Source organism: Gasterosteus aculeatus, chromosome 13 (assembly GCF_964276395.1).
Source record: "Gasterosteus aculeatus chromosome 13, fGasAcu3.hap1.1, whole genome shotgun sequence".
In the NCBI taxonomy this organism is placed as follows: domain Eukaryota; kingdom Metazoa; phylum Chordata; class Actinopteri; order Perciformes; family Gasterosteidae; genus Gasterosteus; species Gasterosteus aculeatus.
In genome coordinates this window covers 14,470,368-14,490,638 of record NC_135701.1, presented here as the reverse complement: position 1 = coordinate 14,490,638, position 20,271 = coordinate 14,470,368, and the positions used below count along the sequence as shown (strand labels likewise).

The window sequence follows — 20,271 nt, the reverse complement described above, 5'->3', positions numbered from 1 at the left end:
CTTTCCCTCCCACTGTTTGAGGATATGTGCAGAGACAACATATAATTATGACTTTTCAGACACCAGTGCCAAAAGAGCTCAGTCATGTAATGAAGTTAGAGATGGAAATTATACTATATCAAATGTGCAGACTAATATCTCTCTGCTTCTAATGATTTTTAAAGGCCGAGCTGTACGGTATCAGTATCAAGCTGCTGTAATCCAGTGTGGGCCGTGCTTTCAGCCCCTGAGGCCCTCACTGGAAAACATTACCCAAACTGCACACCCATGCTGGCACACAAATGGCAAATGGGCCACTCATGTGTGCCAGAGTGTCCTGGAGGGCAGTGGATGTCATTGAACACCTTTCCTTAGTTGCATCATATACTGTAGAAACCCCCCGCCCCCTCCTCTTTCCCCCCCTTCCTAAAAAACAGCCCCGTCTTGTTCCTCTGAAGGCCCCTAATCAGAGTCATATGTGTGCAACACCACCTGGTCTCCCTCAGAACACACTGGAGCCTGGCGCATAGCTCATTACGGCCGGCCTGGTGTTTTTGTTTCTGATGTGGACGTTTTATCTGGCCTTTCTGAAGCTGAGGTCACTTCCTAGAGGCTGGGGACAGGATGTTGATTCTGAGGCGGACTTCCAGTGCGACTGGGGAGACGTCGGTGAAGTGAAGAAGGGGCATTGATGCCTTTTCCTCAGTGAGAAAGGAATATGTGCCCTACAGTTTGTGAATAATAAGTTGTTTAATGAGGGTGAAATGTAATGAAATCATTTGCATAGTGTAATGTTTGATGGGACAGAAGGACCTGGTGGACCATGTGTCTTTGATATGAAGTGCAATGTGGGTTTTGATTCCGTTTAGCTTCAGGTTTCGTTTGTGGGGATGAAAATCTTGAAAGATGACAGACCCAATTAAATTAAGTCTTTCATCTTGTTACAATTATTGTGTGTGTGTGTGCGTGTGCGGATTATTTCTGTCTTAAATTAAAAGGTTTATCTGACTAAACTGTTTGCTGGTTTACAACCTGTCTCATCACAACACCACGGCCTGTGCTGCAGGGTGAACAGTGGCCCGTGTGGGATGAAGGAGCAGAAACGGTTCTCTATAAATCAAGTAGAGTCACTGGGTCCATAAAGGATCAGTAAAGGAGCCATTTGCAGGATCTCATTTCTTCTTCTAATTACCAGGGAAGAAAACCTTTGTTGTGGCTTCATACAGAGCAGCAAAATAAGGCCGTTCTAGTTTTGGGAACTTGCCTGTAGCTGACCAGCAGACTCCGTGACACAAACTAATCCTCCCGGGTCTGACCAGAATGATTTCTATAATCTGCCTTCACCGAGCTGTAAAAGAGGGGGAAAAAAACAGAAAAGGGGGAAGAGCTGGGCCTGGGTTCAAAGAGCGAGCGCTCAGTCATCCGTGACTGGGACTGGAAGCTGCGGTCCAAACCTGTGAGGTCATCGGCTAGTGTGAAGTGTTTTCCTTTAGCTCGCTACCTTTTGGAAACATCCGTAGCACATTTTCAGCTGTCACAAATACTGCAGATAGAACATGAATACACTGCATAGTATTTCTGTCCCAGTTTGCACACCTGGCCTCGTCCAAGGCCGGCCAGAAACCACCTTTAACAAAAGACCTCACTGTCATTGTGAAACAAAGCTGCTAAACTTGCTCTTTCCTCTCCAGACTTTACCGTTCCCCTCTTGTTTGTCTGTGACGTTTTCATCTTAAATGGTAGGTTTAACTAGAAGGAGGTAACCCCTAATTTTGGGGTGTGAGTATTTAGGAGAAGCTGAGGCCGGCTGGCAGTGGCGTACTCTGTAATTACGTCTTGTGTGATGTTAAAAAGAGGCTCCGCTGCAGACTCCCCCGACCCCAAGTTGAAATGGAAATCACGATTAGGGATAAGAGGGAAAAAAAACACAAACGATGTCTCCATAGGCTCCACAGTTCTTCTCTTTTCCCGCCATCCTCTTTTCTTTTATCTCTAGCTTTTTTTTTTTTCTATGCTCCCTCTTCATCCATCCATCAAACGGAATTTAGAGAAACCCGGCCCCTCAATCTAGAGCGACATGGACTGTTTCATCACGGCTGTTTATACTGCTACTATTTTGAGGCGTTATGAATTCTGCTGGACACTAGCTGCTATAATGAGGCGGATGGCTGAAAGATGATCTTCTAAATAAGGGTTGAGGACGAGGGCCAAGTGTGGGTGTTCCTCTTGTCAGGGTTGGGGTTTGCCAATGTTTGTCAGCACTCTAGCAGAGGAGGGGATCATTAAGGAGGCATTAGGGTGTGGACGTGTGCCTCCAACGCCTTTCTTGGGGCCCATTCTGATTGAGGATGGCAGAGGAGGGGGGGACTTGGAACCCGTGTCTTCTTTCTTTAGCCTCCACTGCTTTGCTGATTAAGGGGGAGGATTAGGGAATGATTAGAGGGGTTCATTTAGCTCTGTTGCGGCACGAAGAGAGAGGTGTGTCCAGCTATAGACAAGCAACCCTTCTCCAGTTCCCTGATTACATTTCACAGGGCAACCTATACGAGTGCAATCAGCTGTCGATGTTACTTTGCTAGTAAATACATAGTAGACCACTGGTGTACTACAGGATGAGGCCCATAGCTGGCCGTTGCACAGCGGCTCTAAACAGCAGGGCCGGCCCGCTGTGCCTTAATGACACACAGGCTCTTCTCGGTCCAGTGGCTTGGAACTGCTCTACAGCAGCTCGCTTAGCCATGAATCATGAGAGATGGACGGCAGGCATCAGCCAATGGGCCATGACCACAACTGGGAAACAAGTATTTGTGTACGTGTGTGTGTGTGTGTTAAAGGGAGCACACATCTGTGTTCCCATATTCCAATTTGCTGTTTATGTTCACGAAATGAGAGCATTTCTTCCATAAGCTTGTGAGATGGTCAAATGTGTGAAAAATTTGAGATGGTTTTTCACCTCAAAGGTTTAGAGTAGGTCATTATGGCCTAAAGCTTCAATCCAGATACAGATAATTTCATATCCTCTGATTGATGTTAAATATCAATCAATCAAATAATAGTATATACAAAACAACCACATGGTAAAGCCTCATTTTGTATTCATATGTGAAGTAAATAATTGTGTCTTCTAAAGACAGAATATTTTGCTGTTTTTATCAAGAACTGATTTTATTGTATTCAACTATTCTCAGTAGCAGAGATAAATGTTTCTGAGCCATAATGATTATAATCAATATGTGGTTTCACTACAGTGGGAGTCCATTGAAAGACGATAAATTGTTGTTGTAAATTATCTCTCTGCTCTACTTGACCTGCCCTTTGGATGTGTTGCTCTTGATTTGATTGTTGAGGCTCAAACGTACACAAACGTCTGTTGATATGCTTATAGTGTGCATGTCAGTAAGCGAAAGCATCTGTGCACGTCTTACGGACGCCTGTGGCTGTGATTTGTACTAGTTGCCGTGTAATGGTGTATGTACTGACCTTCCAATTCCGGCAACAGACCATTGACCCAGAACGTGGAATTCTGCGCCTGCATGCACAGTCAAAACAGAGGTTCATGGACATGTATTTCCTCCGTGTGTGTGTGTGTGTGTGTGTGTGTGTGTGTGTGTATGCACATGTACTTAAACGTGTGCATGCGGTGCATTTGCTGCATTCGAGGTGACGCACTGTTGTGTCTCCCCCAGTGGAGCATTTGGAAGAGCTGTCAGAGAGATGAATGACTGCTGTAACATCGACTACTGCTCGCTGCCTTCCTGCTACCCCCCCCCCCGAATTTGAGGATTCGTTGTATTAGATTTTCTGGATGCTATTTGGACTCGCACTTTGGCCGTTCAAAGCGTCAATACTCAAGCCTCATGAGCCCTGCCGCTAATGCTACTCTAACAACACCGTAATTCCTGCTGTGGTCGTGTGTAGATTGTACTGCTCACTGCTGGGAAGTTGAGCCATTTGTCTTGAATATTACACCTAGTCTATCTTCTTCTCCCAAGACGCTCCAATCAAGGGCAATATAGAGGGACAGATTAGATAACAAATAAACAGTGACATGGTCACAGGAGACTCCTTCGCTCTCTGCTGTGCTGCCGTGGTGCGCTATATGGTTATAGATGACATGCACAGTGCTCATCAGAGGGAGGAGGCAGTCCAACGGGCTCCTGGGGGGGTTTCTACCGCACCACAGGACATAGAGAGGATTTAATGATTTTGAAAATCAGAAGTCCTATAATTAATCTTGGCAGAAGGGTTTGATGTCACGCGGCGAGAGGGATGAAGACAGAATGTGCCAACTCATGCTCACTAGATAAAGGCTTCCGATAAGGAGCCCGATTAAAAGCGCCAGCCAGGATACCGCTGGTTCACATGGCTTAAATGAACCCGTCCCACCTCCTCTTTCTTCCAATGGAGTTTGAGTGGTCCCATGATAGATCTCACTTACAGGGGGGGCCTGCAAGTAGTATGAAGAGGCTATAGGTGAGGTGTTGCCTCTCAACCTGTGCGATCACTTAATTATCTGATAGCATCGGCGTAATCCTTATTATACAGTCAGGCAATGCTGATCCCTGCCGTCCCAGCATCTAGCTGTTATTCACAGGTTATTCACAGGTGACCAGAGTTGCATCAGGGCCAGACTCGAGGCAGATCTCCCGCTGCGAAACCTGGCACTCCCTCTCCTCCTCCTCCTCCTCCTCCCGGCCTCAGTCCGGCCCAGCCCCCATCCAGGCCGGCCAAAGAGCCATTTAAAGCTCTCGAACTGCATCCCCTTCTCCAGCCCCGATCGATAGTGGAGCTGTCAGCAAGACGAATGGAGGCTTTAGGAAGTCCATTTTAATGAAGGAGAAGGAGCAAGGGAAAGAGAGGTACTTGGAAAAGGGTGGTGGAAGGAGAGAGGGGGAGACATTGAAGGTAGTTACAAAACGAAGGATGCATAAGGGACGGAGAGCTGAAAAAGCCAAGCAGGAAAGGAATGTGCATGTATTTATTGAACTTGTGTGTAGAATTATATGTGTGCTATGTAATGTCTCCAGGGACAAGCGTAGGGGAGGGGTTGAACTTGGTCTGATTTAGCTACAGTGAGGCCTATTTCTAGCTCAGCATTGTGAAACACCCAACACAGAAACCTATATTAGTAAACTGAGGGGATTTCATCTGGCCTGCACACAAGCACCACATCAAGTCCTCCGGCTCATGAATCATGTCAGAAGCTCTTTGGTGAAAAAAGATGTTGTGACAAGGGAGAGCTACAAATCCAAGGCAACCCTCTCCACAACTGCCCTCATCCGACACACTGGCTCGAATCAAAGACGTGTGCACATTTGCATTTAGAGGCAGACGGAGCAGACTTCTATCTCGGGATTCTGTTGATCTTGGAGTTTTGTTTGTTTTTCGGCCTTTTTAATATGCGTTCTGAGATGATACCCTTTCCCTCGCATTAGCATGCAGAAAATGTCTGCATGCTAAATGATGGTTAGGGGCTAAGGTCAAAGGTTAGGCACAGCCAGTGTTGAAGAGCAACAACGTCCTCTGGGCAATGGCCCAGCCAACCCGGTTTTCTCTCACTGAAGCAATTACTGGTCCTGATTAGTCGGTGCGGCCGTGGGAATGATTGTCGATTTATGCATATGGCCCAAAACGTACTCTTGTCAGCCAGAGGTCCACACATCAGGAGTGCTCAGTGCACGGATAAAACCACGGTCCTCCAAACAAATAAAAGGCAAAACTGTGTCAGGGACCTGAAACGACACATTGAATAAAGAGTGATTTAGTAGAAGCCACGTTAATGCCATCTCAACGTTTTTCTTTCTATGTTTCTGCTCAGACATGATTTGACCTTCTTGCAAGTAAATTAATATGATAAACCGCAAAATTGAAACTGGTGCTCCGCTCATAATAAGCTAAATGTTAAGCCAAGCACTTCTCACTTCATCAAAGAGCAGATGGGCAAAAAAATAAGTCTTGATATATTATTGATATAAAAAGGACATTGTTGCAAGCATTACCTCAGCCTATGGTGAGGTAATAAATGTAAGTAAACGGTGAAACCTACCTTGGAGGTTTATTTTGAAAAGAAACATAGGAACATTGACCATGCGTTGGTTTTTTATGAATAAAAATTGAGAATGTGTTAGGAGTAATTATGTTAGTTTTCTATAATTATACCTGAAAGAAATGTATTGTATTTCTTTTCAATAACCCTGAAGTTAAAATAAATAAATGATAAAAAATGTGTGCATCATTCTTGCATTTGAAAATTGGCTCTGTATCCTCATCCCTCTTATCAACATAGATATTTGCATTAAAAACACAATGACAAAGGAGCTACTGTGTGTTCATGATCATGGCTTCCTCCACTTTCTCTGAATTGGAAGCATTTTTGTAAAAAAAAAAAAAAAAAAAAAAAAAGAAGCCCCCCCCTTCTTCTTTCTCAGATCTTTTTTAGAGAGAAATCAGAGATAGGGACCAGATTAGTCCTCAGCACTCGACCATGTGTAAAATAGAAATGAGCTTGTCCTCAGAGATAAGGTGAAACTCAGATGGTGCGGATGAGTTTTAACCCGTGTGTGTGTGTGTGTGTTTTGGTTCATGGTTTCTGTATTAAGAAGGAACAAGGGGTCGGTCCGACAGAGAGAAAGGTCAGCGCAGTTACAATCGTTTGATGTTTGCATTATATATAGCCGCGGGGATGTAGGAGACAGCATTTTTGGAGAGTGAGGAAATGTTCTTCTGCTGAACTCCCTGACGTAATGCCAAAGACGGGGATTAGACCTCCTCCGTTTGGCTGGGCTGAGGCCTCCTAACAACTCTTATGCACCGAGACGCTCTCTCCCCTCCCCACACTCGCATCCTCAACTTTTGTCCCGAGTTACAGCAATGTCAGCATTCTTGTCCCTATGGCACAGCCCCCCCCCCCCTCTTTCTCTCTCTCTTGGACAGGAGCCCTGTGTGTGTATGAGGAGGTGGAATGTGTCTTTGTGAAAAGTGCTCAGAGAAAGCAATAAAATGGAAAGAAAATACGAGCCCCCAAGTGAGTGAAATGAAAGTACTCCATCTTAGGAGGGGACGGTGGCCTAAGGGTTCTGCTTATGCTTGACCTTGCAGCTCACACAGTTGGGTCTCTAAATAACAGTTGAGACAGACCTTAGCTGGCTACACGTCAACCTCAGAAAAAATCAAAAAATCTTAAATTGAAAAAAGGAACTGAGTGGAATCGAGGTTGTAAAATATTCAGTAGAGGGCCCGGAGGTAAAAACTGCTCTGGTATTTTATGTAGCCAGACTCAATTTGAAGAAGTTAGTAGCTATTTCTGGTGCTGTCAGCTTATTTAATTGCAGCCATTGGCTTCCACTTGTGGCTGGGTGTGGCCAGCTCAGGTTGACGCCGGGCACACACACACGCAAAATTACACACATACACTAATATTAGATGCTGCTTATGGAAGTTTAGGTTTCATGCTAAATGCAAATGTTGTGTAAATCACTGCTTTATTAACTATTAAAATCATGTTTAATTTCCTCAATCTACCAAATACGTGACAAATTATGTATTTTTCATCTTTACTTTAAAGAGTACTGATCTTATTTTTGATTTCTTGATTTTGGGAATGATAATACTAAATAAAACGTAATTTGAAACCCCAACAACCTCCAGTTATATATATATAAGTAAAAGTATGCACATTGCTCACTGTGTACATGGTAATGCCTTAAAGTGGCACGAGTGAAAACTGAGTTGAACATTGGTTGATGATTATGCCATTGGTGGACAAACAATGTTCCTGAAATATTTCCTTTTAATAGTACTGCTAATTCAGTGTCGGGTGTCAGAATTGCTCCGACAGACTGCAAACAGCTGCCTGTGTGCAGCACGCCTTCCTGTTGGGGGAAACTGTGGTGGGGAAGAAGGCGCGTGTGCTTGTGGGATGAGCTGGGCATCTGTGAATATGTGCACGGGCACGTTTTTGACTTCATCGCCATTCAGAGAGGCTTAGCGTGATTAGAGTGGTGGGATCCTCTGAAGAGTTAATGATGAGAGCAGCAGTAGCTCCACAGAGGCCAATCAAACACCAGCCTCTGACAGCACGCCGCGGCTTATCTTGCTCTATGTATTGTCTGTGTCCGTATGTGCATGTGTGTTTGTCTGCGTGTGTACATCTCCGTTGGGTTTTATGCGTGGGAATATGTATATGATGGGATTTCAGCTCATCATTTCTTGCTTGGAAGTGTTCGTTATTATCTGCCGTGAACACTATTAGAATATTCACGGCGCCTCTGTCTGGATGCATTTGAGGGTTTATGGACGTACAGAGCAGAATTTCTAATCGCATAGCTTCATTATGCTCGTGTCAGACACCGATCCAGCCCAGGAGGGGCTCTCGGTACCTCCGGGTCTAGTTCAGGGCTACACAGCGCATTGAGGAAGGCCGATGGCGGTTTTCTCCTCCCCGCACGCCGGGGGGACTGACTGACAGCCTTAATGACACTGTCGGGGTTACAGCGCGTCTCCAACTCATTTTCGAATGTGATTGAAGTTCGCAGTGGGTAGCTTTTCATCAGTGTTGAGCAGACAAAAGGGACCTTTTTCGGTGTTGTCTTTTCATGTGCGTGCGGTTTGTGTGTTTGCACGTGGACGCCCGCAGTTCTGAAGAGATGCACAAGAGAAAAATTGCTTTATGGTCGTTATGCATCCTGTGTTGCAGTCTCACGTTCCCATAGATGATGGGTTTTGTACTGGTATGTCTCCAGTGTGTGCTTGTACTTTATTGCGTGCTATGTATACACACTCTGGTACTTGCAGGCACCAAACAGAGGAGAGCACACAAAAAGGATTTATGTCCGGCTCAGTGTGTCATCATACCGGGTTGGTTTTGTGTAGTGAGGACATGAAGATAATTCATATGAACTGAAGTCCAATTCAAATTGTCACTGAGCATTAGTCAGAATTAGTCAGAACCCCACTAGCTGTACTCTGGTTACAGTCCACCCTGGTCCAGGCCTGCGCCATTCGCTGCTGCAGATGTGGGATGAGTCATGTAATAATTGTTGATGTTGGCTCAGCTGTACTTCTAACTCCCCCCTTTTCCTTCTCACCCTTTTAATTTCCGCCCCTTTCTTTGCTCTGTTTTGCTTAGTTTCTCCAAACTAGGCCTCTCGCCTTTGTTAAGCAGCAGAAATGTTATGGCTGTGAGACCTGCATCCTCTCACTTAATGGCAGCTCAAAAGTAGCCCGTGATTGCTCTATCGCTGCAGTGTGAGGAGGCCAATCTAGCAGAGACAGAAATCCACTTTGCTTGAAGCCACATTGGTGTTTTTCCTATCACTCTAGCTCTTGACTGGTGGAAGTAGAGTTTGATTGGTACTTGCATGTCTGCTTTGAATCAGCTGACACTCTTCGGCTTTTGCTTAGAATGCAACGTTCCCCCTACGAGGAGCAGCTTCTTTTAGCTTTGCCTGTGTGGAAAATTGAGCAGAGCCCAGTAGTCCTCCAACATTAGCAAACCTCAATTATTACGCGCTGTGACCTAAACACAAGACGCATTCCAGGGAAAAAATGTGGCTCTCAGATTTCAATGTGGTCCCCGCAGAGCTTTTTTGTAAACATATTCCCCCCTCTGTCCCGTTTCTACCTCTTCCTCCTGAATAACCCTTTTCCCTCCTTGTTTCGTTGCCTATCAGGATGTGTTTCTCAAAAGGATTCTGTTTAAAGAAGCAGAGACACGTTTTTGTGGGCATAGTCGCAGGAGCAAAAACAAAAAAAAACGCTCTAAGCAACGTGCATCTCGAGTGGCTCAGCTGAGATGCCAACCTAAATTGTGGCTGAAGGGCTGCAACAAAAGCCATCACCCTTCCACTCTGGCTTCCATGCTGCCAGAGGCGAGAGATACAATCAGGGCCCCTGCTAGCAGCTATTTACCCTCCCTGTCAATCAGAGTCCTGTGGCGTGTGCTCACAGCTGGGGGCATCACTGGCAGGTGGCCCGGCATCTCCCCGAATGTACACCTCAAAAGCTGCTATTAATTCCTGATCGTCTCTTCCCATCTCACCCTCACCACACCACCACGCCCGGCACGCCCTTGTTCCCTCGTCTTCTGTCATCTTCATCTTCCTGTCTGCCTACTCAGTGATCCATATTACATGCAAATGAACAGCATCAGTGGAGATCTGCTGCACCGTCCGGGGAAATTTTGGACTTAAGCATACTAATTAGGGAATTCTGGTTTAAATCCCTCCGCCTCGATAGGCGCGCGCGCACACAATCACTCACTCACACATGTCCATTAAAAATAGGCAGACTGCCCCCCCCCCCCCAGGAGGCAAATGTGCCTTACATGGGAGATGGAAAGGAATGTTGCCGGGATTTGGTTTCCATCACACTGCACTAAGGGAGCTTACCATCCTCATGGTCTTAAATCTCCGTCACAGTGGGAGGTAGTCTGTGCACGCATGTACGCTTGTGTGTATATGTGTGTGTGTAGACACGTGCATTGGTGCATGATGTGTTTATGGACGTGATTATGTCGCCCAGGAGTGAGATCCTCTTTCTGGTCTTTATCTGTGGGACCAGTCCTGTCCTCCTAAGGCCAAAGCAAAGTGCCCGGTGGTGCTGAAAGCATGGGGTTAGTCTGGTGCAGCCCGGAGGAGCCACAGTCTACGGAGCACTGAGGTGCTTTGGAGGGACTTGATCCCACGAAGGGTGGATGTTGATGCCGTGTTCTGCAGGCTTCCCAGGCCACAGGAGCCGCCCTCACCAGGCCTGTAATTACATTTGGGGAATAAAAGCACAGAGGGAGGAAGGGATTTAAATGGGTTGGTGTGCTAGGCTAGAGATACAACAAGGTCCTTTTTCTCTCAGCCGCATGTCATTGCAGATTTATTCAATACTTCAGAGCATGATTACGATTGTCTGGCATGATTGAGCTGGTGATTTAACTTACAGGTGAGGGAGGGAATGTGGTTTCTATGGGGGAATGTTTTGTTTTTTAAAAGGTGTTGATAGCATCAAACATATTCTTAAAAAATAAGTGGCATAAAGTAGATAGAATTGATGCTAAAAGGGTAAACTGCTGCTGGACACTGCATTTATTAATAGCACAAAAACAAAAGAGGCTACATGTGAGCTGCAGTGGGATATTACACATCTGTGAGTTTGCCACCTCCAGTGACACCTCTCACACATTTGATATAAAGGTTAATATAAAAACAATCAAATAGTCTGCCTACGAGAGTTTTGGTGACACTGGGACGCTGTGCAGTTGTCATTTCCTTCTCTTGAGTACAATACAAAGGCTGTCACTGGTGTCTCTTAGCAGTCTAACTGTTCATTTATCCAGTTAACTCACAGGATAATTTGTTACGCATAATTAAAGCAAAGCCACACAGAGATTTGAGCCTTCTGGCCTCTGGCAGCCACCAATTTATAATGTTAACCCGAAGTGATTCACCAGCTCTGTTTTACTGCTGTTGACCTGATATGGACATGACAAGAGGAGCGAATAGGTCCATTTTCATTTCACATCCTAAAAACCACACATACACACACATTTTAGACTTTTAAGTTAAACAAAAGAATGAGAAGTTGACAAAGTGACATTGCGCAGTATTACTTACCAATTCTTTGTCTTTACTCATTTCCGCATTGATCTACTTTTCATTCACAGTCGTTTCATGACGCTTTCCTTTACATATCACAGAAGAAAAAAAGCCACTTAAAAACAAGGCAATTGAAAGCAGCCATGCGTCCTTCTATTTCACAGACATCTGATTTGGCCCAAACCCATTTAGCATGAGCTGCTTGCTGTTGCAGATGGATTAGGGGAGAGCAGAACAAAAGCTGTGGCTCCTTTCTGAAAGGCAACGGTGAGGTGCTGAGAGTTTGGACATTTGCTTGTCACTCTTCATTTCTTTCATTGTGTCAGACTGCTGCAGGTAACAGCTCTGGCCAGCGCACATTGATCTGGGTCCTCAGACCTTAACCTGCGTTCTCTTATCTCTCCTCTCCCACTTAAGAAATTGAATTTTAGCGTGTACCACTGAAAAGGGTTGGGCTGTGTGGACCTATACGTCAGGCCTGATTTGTCCAGTCGTGTGGGGCTCACAGGGACAGCACTGCCCGTCCCTGGGCCTCCAAAACGTCCTTGAATAACCCTGGACTCCTGCGTCCTTGCATCGACTGCCTGGCTTCCTGCGGACGGCTCTCAGATGCAAGTGGGCCCTGCAAGCGCTTCAGTCTTTAGCAATGCGTTTACCAACCCAGCAGCACGCCATAAAAAAACGCTGATTAGCTAATAATGAATCGACTTACAACATGTTTTTTTGCTGTGGCTCAGAGGATCTTTTGCTTTCAACAGATAGCGTAATTTTAGTCCACTACTGTCCGTTCTAATCACATCCGGCAGTCACTCTAACTGCCCCTAACCTTGATTAGTGTGTAAAGAAGCAGTCATCATTGTGTGCCTCTCCCTGCTTCGTCCCTCGCTGGAGGCCTTGCAAAGTGGCAAAACCTTGATGTTTACCTGAAACCCCTCCTGGAATGACTTTCAAACACCAGTGTGATTTCCCCTTTCTGTCACCGCCACGAGGTCCCTCTAGAATTGATTCCCTGCACCAGCAGGCATCGCGCAGCCGAACGCGCGTGGAGATTCAACTTCAGCGCAGAAATAAACAGCAGCCCCGCGTAGCCCTTCAAGGCTCTGATTTGGAGTACATTAAGATTCATTCACGGTGCCCCGCTTCCCTCCGGTGTGCCACCTCTTCAATTTCCTCCTCAGCCAGACTCAAGATTCATCTGTTTATGTGAGAAGGCAGGAGGGCTGTTTATGCAGTGGAACAATGCCGGCATCCTGTCACAGGGGACAGTCCCTGGGACTGAGGTGGGTGCTCTGAGGGCTGGGACGTCACTCCAAGCTGCAGCACGGTTACAGTGCCTTCCTTCCTGCCTTTTCCTGGCTTATCATTTGCCCATCTCTGTAACCCTTGTTTCGTCTAGAGTATTGTCTGCGATCAGGAGCGTGAAACATCCAACCCCTCGCCACTTGAAGGGAAAACTCAAATTTTCTAGCAACACAAACGGAGACCGTCAGATCCAATTTAATATCGGTGCCTCTTGTGTTTCTTCCTCTGTGCTGCCGGTTTGCCCCCATCTCATACGCGGTAGCCTCCAACAAACACGCGCGCCTCGATGCCCTGGTGTAAAAGCACAAATACACGTAAATGCAGAAAATGTAATCACACACACACACACACACACACACACACACACACCGACACGGTGACAGACAGAAGCCAGCTCTGGGATACATCTGGTATATTGTATCATATTACTTTGTGCCTGTGTGTGCGACAATGTATACTGGGGCCCTGCAGCGACCACAATCCGCCTCGCCCCACTGCACTGACGAGCCCAGGTTAAGAGGTTAAGAGCCAAATAATAGCAAATATCACCCATATTAGCGTTGCCTGCACTGCAGCCTGTATATGTTGCTAGCTCACTTGATGAAATGCTCCATGGGTGTTCGTGTATTCACGCGCTCGCTCCTGCGGGAGTGTGTGACCGCTCGAGCAGCAGACTGACAGTCAGCGCCGGAGCTGTCACGAGTGCCCTTACCCGCCGCTCGACCTTTAGTGACACTCAGTCCTTTGTGAACATGTCCTGTGAAGGCTAAAGGAATTATCAAGCTACAGGCCTTCTGGCGTCACTCATCTATTAGCTAGAGGTCACACGGGTCATGGAGAAACAAGTAGCTCCACTGTCAATAGATCTGATTATTGAAAACAGGAAGATAACTGCGTTTGTTTTTTCTTCTCTGAACAGCTTTGTAAAACAAGGTCGCTTTGCATTGATTTGTGATTCTGGAAAAAAACACCTGCATGTTTCTGTATGTGCATAAGCGTGTGTGTCCGTGTATGCTCATCAGTGTGTTTGTACGTATTAAAGAGAGCAATCGGTCATGGCTGAAGGGTTTTGATATGGCGGAGAGGTCGTCGTTTGGCTGATCTGATGACGCCATCGGATCTACTTTATACCTGTATGCAAATTCTGAGCAAGGGAAAAGAACAGTATACAGATGAATATTTGATCATGTCCACCCACATCCACAGCAGCCCTTCTCTATACTCCCCCCTCATGTCAGCAACACATGCACACGCTTGATATTTCAAGCGCCTGCGAGTTCCTCTCCCCACTGGTCTCTTCCGTCTTTGAGTTCATCACAGTTGAGATGTTTCCTTTTTTTGTCAAAATGCTTCTCTGCAGGTGATTCGGATCTAAAGACAACCTCGCCCGAGGAATGTTTCCAGCGTTCTCATCTCTCATCCTTCAAACACAATCTCTCCTGTAGCCTTTCATACCCCCCCCCCCCCCCCCCCTCCTCCCTCCAGTAAACCGTCCTGTTCCCTGAAGCCAGCCCCCGTTGCTGCCTGAGCCCAGCTCGTTAAGGGAAACTCTGGTGCATCGTCCTCCTCACCTTCCCTCTGCACTGCCTTTTTAATTAGACAGCATTTGTGTGTGTGTGTGTGTGTGTGTGTGTGTGTGCAGTATATTATACGGCGGCCCTGGTGTTGTTGTTTTGTCACGCTTTGTCTTTTTGAAGTGATTGGTAGAACAGTGGCTTTTGTATTTTTTTTCTCTGCTGTTCATCCCTTTCATTAAATAGCGGTCTGTACTTAATACCTGCTGTATGAAGCCCTGTGATACACAAACCCTTTTGTCAGTTAGCAGCAAAGAATTTGGATAACTGATCACGTATTTGATTCATTATTTTAGGTCAATTATCAAGCATTTATTAACAAATGTTTGATGTTTCCAGCCTCTTGAAATGAAGGTTTGCTGTTTTTTCTCGACTGTCGAGTGCTGCAATGTTATTTTTTCGACTGTTTTTTGCTGACATTGTATTCATTAAAATGATTTAAGTTTTTGTCCATGGTAATCAAGGCATATAGAAGTGTAATCATTGTAGTGTCTCCATTCTTGCAAACAATGTGTCTTTTTTTTTTTTTTTTTTCAAGCTAACTGCCTAACATCTGTATTGGTAAACAGAGGGTTGTTCCCACCTCTGCAGTAATGGAATCAAACCTGCCCCCCCCCCCTCCCTCCCATATAATCCCATTAACAGCACTTCACTGGAGTAGTGGCTGCCCTGCACTCCTGCAGGACGTGGCATTTGGACGGAGGGGTAACTGTAGGCTCTTTAACACCTTGGACCTCTCAACCTCACTCATGCTCACGTCTCCTTGATCCTCTCTCGCCAAAACATTCATCAGAAATAATTTGAGTTTTATACAATTATTAAAATCTATTAATGATAACAATTACTTGTAATACAGTTTAGTATTAAACGGCACGTATTCAATTTAAACAATTTCTTCCTAAAATGGGTTTTAAAAAGCTTTACTTTGGTCATCTCTGTTAAGGTACAATTAGCAAAAGCTGCTCAGCTTTGACTGGATAATATATGGTCATAGCAATAGGAAAGCCTCGCTGATGTCAGACCAATGGGTGCTTGATTTGTTTGTCCATTTCTGTTTGCTCAGGACATTCCACCCAATTTGTTTGAGCTTCTACGAGGCCTTGAAGGCCATAATCCAACTATTTACATCTCCTTGACAACGTCTGTTGTCATATTAGCTCTCCTGGTCTGTGATTATGGCCTTGGAAATGTGGAATATGTTAAAGTTCATAGGTCCAAAAGAAATAAGGGGGATTTCCAAAGACAAATGCACACCGCTGTTAGGCGAGGCATGACCATGTAGCTCAACATGGACGTGAAGTCGTGGGTTGAAAAAAATAAAATAAACACACCGGTGGCTCAGAGTAAGAGCCCGTCCATCAGGAACAGCTCTTCTGCGTGACGTAAGGCTAGATATACTAAGTACAATACATCACCTTCAGCACGTGTGCTATGAAAGCAGCCATATCTCGTTCTGTTCTACAGAATAATAACATACTTAGTGGAGGAGAATCAGCAAGGAATCCTAAATCCCTGTCCTTGAGCGAGGAACGAAATGGAATAATGTTGTTGGAGCCAAGCATTTCTGATTAACATGTCATCTCCGCTCTCTCCTGCATGCCTCCTTGCTCTTTCTCCTCATTCCTCCCAGGCAGAACTAGTTTACCTTTTATTAGGAGACCCTTGGCGCAAATGTGTTTGCTGATAAGAGCCAGCGGTTTATCAACAGTTTATAACGCGCATGGCACTGGGATTAATCAAATAAGCACACAACCAGAGAAGGGCTGGACTCCGTAAACACAATCAGATCGGACTGTGCAGACGGCTTGAGAGAAGTGGAGGAGAGCGAGCGTGGGCAGGGAGGGGGCACAGATAAGTGCAGGCAATAAATGGCATCAAATTAAATAGAAGTAAATTTGGCAGAAATTATGTATTTTGTGCAATTATTTCTCTCCCAGACAGAATGTTTTTTTGTGTTGTTTTTTTTGCAACACTGGTGGGAAGTCAAAATGAGCAGTGTTAGGAGAGGGCTGCAGTCAGAAGTGAGGGAGACGCGGCCCCCAGTGTCTGTCCCTGCGCCAAACTCATGCATCCCGTGTGACTAGTGAGGCCGGCTCCTCATTATCTTGGCGTCCATCTGAGGAGAAACTGCAGCGCTGCAGTCTCACTTTAGAGGGCCACTGATCACAAAAACAACTCATCTCAACTGGAGAAAGATTGCCCTCCCCTCCCCCTCTCCCCTTCTCTCCCCCGTGTCTCCCACTGCACCGGGTTGCCGACAGACGGAGGAGAGGAATCCTCTCGGTTTTCAGCTCAGAAAAATTGAAAGTTTGAGACGGAGAGATGGAGCGAAGCTTCAAAAGGCACACGTAATTGAGCAGCTCTAGATAGGCTATCTGGGAACATAAAACAGCAACAGTTGTGAAGGAGGGTAATTGCCTCCCTGGGCCTGTACAATGCCTTGTTGAGTCCTTAAACTTGATCAAACGGATAGGAGTCTTATGTCAGCAGGTAATTGGTTCCAGGCATCAGCAGCTATGGGAAATGAAGCAAAGATGGGTAGATGGGGAGTACATATGTGTGCGTATACGAGGAGATGAACATGTGACAACTGTAGGAAAAGCGTCTTTAGGATGTTTTGTTGTGCGTTTCCTTTTTCTCTACGAGTGTCGTTATGTGACATTGGTGCAAAATGAAAATATATTCCGCTCTCTGCAGGCAAGTTATTTCAAATTACATCTTCATGTAAATGTGGGATAATTCCTAAGTACATTTCTCCTCCTCTGAAGCCCAGCGGCGGCCAGCATTGCAACATACGGCTGTGAAAACCTCTTTTATGAACATCTTACTTCTGAAACCACATTTAGTAGTAAAACATCTACTGTAGCTGACTTTTGACTTTCAAGTTGTTTGGTTAGAAACTCTCCCCAGATGACTCCCCCATCTCGCTGAGGCTCCAAACAGGGCGAGACGAGACTGTCCTCCACTGTCAGGATGTCTCTGCTGGCCTCCATCCAACCCCTTCCCTGGATGGAGGCTGCAGAGACCTCAGGAAGCAGACGCTCTATTAGCTGGCCCTTTGTGATTAATTGAACATCTGGTCACACAAAGACAACGGACCCCAATTACCAGCTGTTTACTTTTTAGTATAAACAGTATATAAACCTGCAGTGAATTTGTCACATACGGGGTCAAGAATACATTTCGGGGAACCTCTCCATTTTACTGCTACACCTCTTTTGCAGTTGTGGTTCGGTGTTCAGTGTGGTTTACGCAGGGGGAAACTGCTTGAGACAAAGGAAGAATAAAAATATACAGAATATTGTTTCAAGCCTGAGTTTGCTAGCAGTCGTCCAGACGCCAGCCCCCCCCCCCGTCCACCCCCCCCACGTCCACTCCCCTCCTCCTGATTAGCGGTGTCTTTGTTCCATAGGTGGCGGCGCGGCGTGAAGCCTGATTGCAGTGGGCAAACTGTCGGCTTAAAACAAGCCTGCTGCTGCGCTCATCTGCATCACTCCTCACCCCCCCCTCTTGCTCAGCAAAGACCAAATCAAATCAGGGTTTGCTTGTTGTTTGGTCTCTGAACAGTAAACCCCCTCGGAGATTTGGGAATTAAGATTTTCTCTCCATTTTTTTTCCATTTGATGAACAGTATTTCCGGCTAAGTGGATAGTTTAAGTGTGAGTAGGGAATCTGTGATAAACACGTTGAAATGACTCAATTTTATTGCAATATGGGTATAATTAATGCTGATGGCATTACTTTTCATTCCCCCAAATAATTTCACCTTTTGTCTTTTCTTACCTCCTGTCCATCTGTTTCTGTCTCTTCCATCCGTAGGCTGCTTCGATGGCGCTGAGCAGCTTGGGCCATGTATACACAGCCATCGGAGACTATCCCAACGCGCTGGCCAGCCACAAGCAGTGTGTGCTGCTTGCCAAACAGTCCAAGGATCAGCTGTCGGAGGCCCGCGAGCTTGGAAACATGGGGGCCGTCTACATTGCCATGGGGGACTTTGACAACGCCGTCCAATGCCACGAGCAGCATCTGGGCATCGCCAAGGCGCTGGAAAATAAACGCGAGGAAGCTCGTGCTTATAGTAACCTCGGCAGTGCCTACCACTACCACCGTAACTTTGACAAGGCCATGTCCTATCACACGCACGTGCTGGAGCTCGCCCAGGAGCTGGAGGAGAAGTCCATTGAGATGAGGGCGTACGCGGGACTGGGTCACGCGGCTCGCTGCATGCAGGACTTGGAGAGAGCCAAGCAGTACCACGAACAGCAGCTTTCTATAGCCGAGGGTTTGAAGGACAGGGCCGCGGAGGGAAGGGCCTCCTCCAATCTGGGTATGTATGCAAAAGTATTAGAAGAATTAACGTACCGTTATGTAATTGTATCTCAATCACTATCACCATTATTCGGGGACGTGATATCCGCCAGCACCAAGCTACATTGTAGTTCTTACCTTGAATTTGTCAATGGTAGAAACAACAGTAAAATTAATGGATTGTAATAAAATCGAGATTAAAAACAGTTACCACTTGGATAATAGGACCGTACACTGCAGAGGGGATTATACTAAATGTAAGCCAGTTTTCACTGCAGACAATTCTGCCTTTTCGTTGGAGCTCTCAATTCTCTGGACACAACCTCAAACAACTGTTGTCTACTCCAATGTTTGGGTATTGATCAAGAGAGGGAATCTCCCAGGAATACATGACTACATTTTCAGTTCTCCTTAGAATTGAATAGCGGGATCCCCAAAAATATTTATGTTTTACGCAGACCTGGGTAAATAATAGTTGAACTCCGCCGTAGCGTGTACAGTATCTAGTGAAAGAACCCTTTTGTGGACAACACCTGGTAGTGAAAAGGAGAGATATTTTGTAGACTGGAAGAAAGTAAATGTTGAGCTTGATTTATTTTAGCCTAAATTGACCTAATCAACCAAAAAAAACAAAAACTATACACATTCTTCTGCTTTGTTCTGAGAAAATGATAAGTGTTAATTTCCCTTTTCTGCTATGGTGTTTTTACTGAGCTGTTTGCTTATGGTTGGTTATTAGCAACTGAATAGACTGTGTATATTATATGTCAGCATGAGGTAGTGCAATGCAAGCCTTCTTTAGAGCCAGGACAGAGCCTGACGCATCTCCGTGTCAGTGTTTTGGGAGCCGAGGAAGTACTGCAGGCATAGAATGTCAAAATGTAACGTACTGTGTAGGAGGATAAATAAACTCCATAAAAATGTATATACCTTTTTACTAGGAATCTCGCTAGTAAATCTCTAGAATTATTCTGCTCTGCTCTCTACTTCACACCTGCTTGGACTTAATCAGGTCGTGAGATGAAAAGTGGTGTGAAGATAAATAAAAAATGAGCCAAGGAAATGAGATACATCAAACCATGTATTTTTATTTAAACTTAAAAATGTAATTTTTATACCGTTTACAATCCAATATCTTGGAGCCGGATCTTGCTCAAATGACATTATTAGCTAGCCAACCTTGTAGAGTCTGCAAATATAACGATGAAAGGAGAACCCGACTGGATATTCAAAAAGCCCATTAGAAATAATTCTCCTGTATTTAGTCCAGCAGTTATAACTTTCTCTGGGTGACTTATGATCACCATCAAGTTAGTAGCTAACCTGACTCTAATGGATAACTAAGAGGCCTAATAGTTTGTACGGGATGAATTATCCTTTATCCTCATGTGTTAAAGCAGAAAGTGGGGTTAATCAGCCGAACATAAATTGAAGTCATGCTTTGACCGGCTTAATGGTTGCACGCCTTTGAGTGCTCTTAGCCCCAACAACACACACCTGATGTTAAAGGTGAGCTGGGGACT

General features: G+C 45.4%; 1 protein-coding gene across 4 annotated transcripts in view; it reads left to right on the top strand.

The window, feature by feature from the left end:
• LOC120830770 (tetratricopeptide repeat protein 28) overlaps positions 1-20,271 on the top strand; it is a 140,449-nt gene that overhangs the window by 89,399 nt on the left and 30,779 nt on the right. For all 4 annotated transcript variants that reach the window (XM_040195666.2, XM_040195665.2, XM_078086849.1 and 1 more), the window contains one exon: positions 18,260-18,767. In XM_040195666.2, the coding sequence (XP_040051600.1) occupies positions 18,260-18,767 (508 nt within the window). The remainder of the gene's footprint in view (positions 1-18,259; positions 18,768-20,271) is intronic.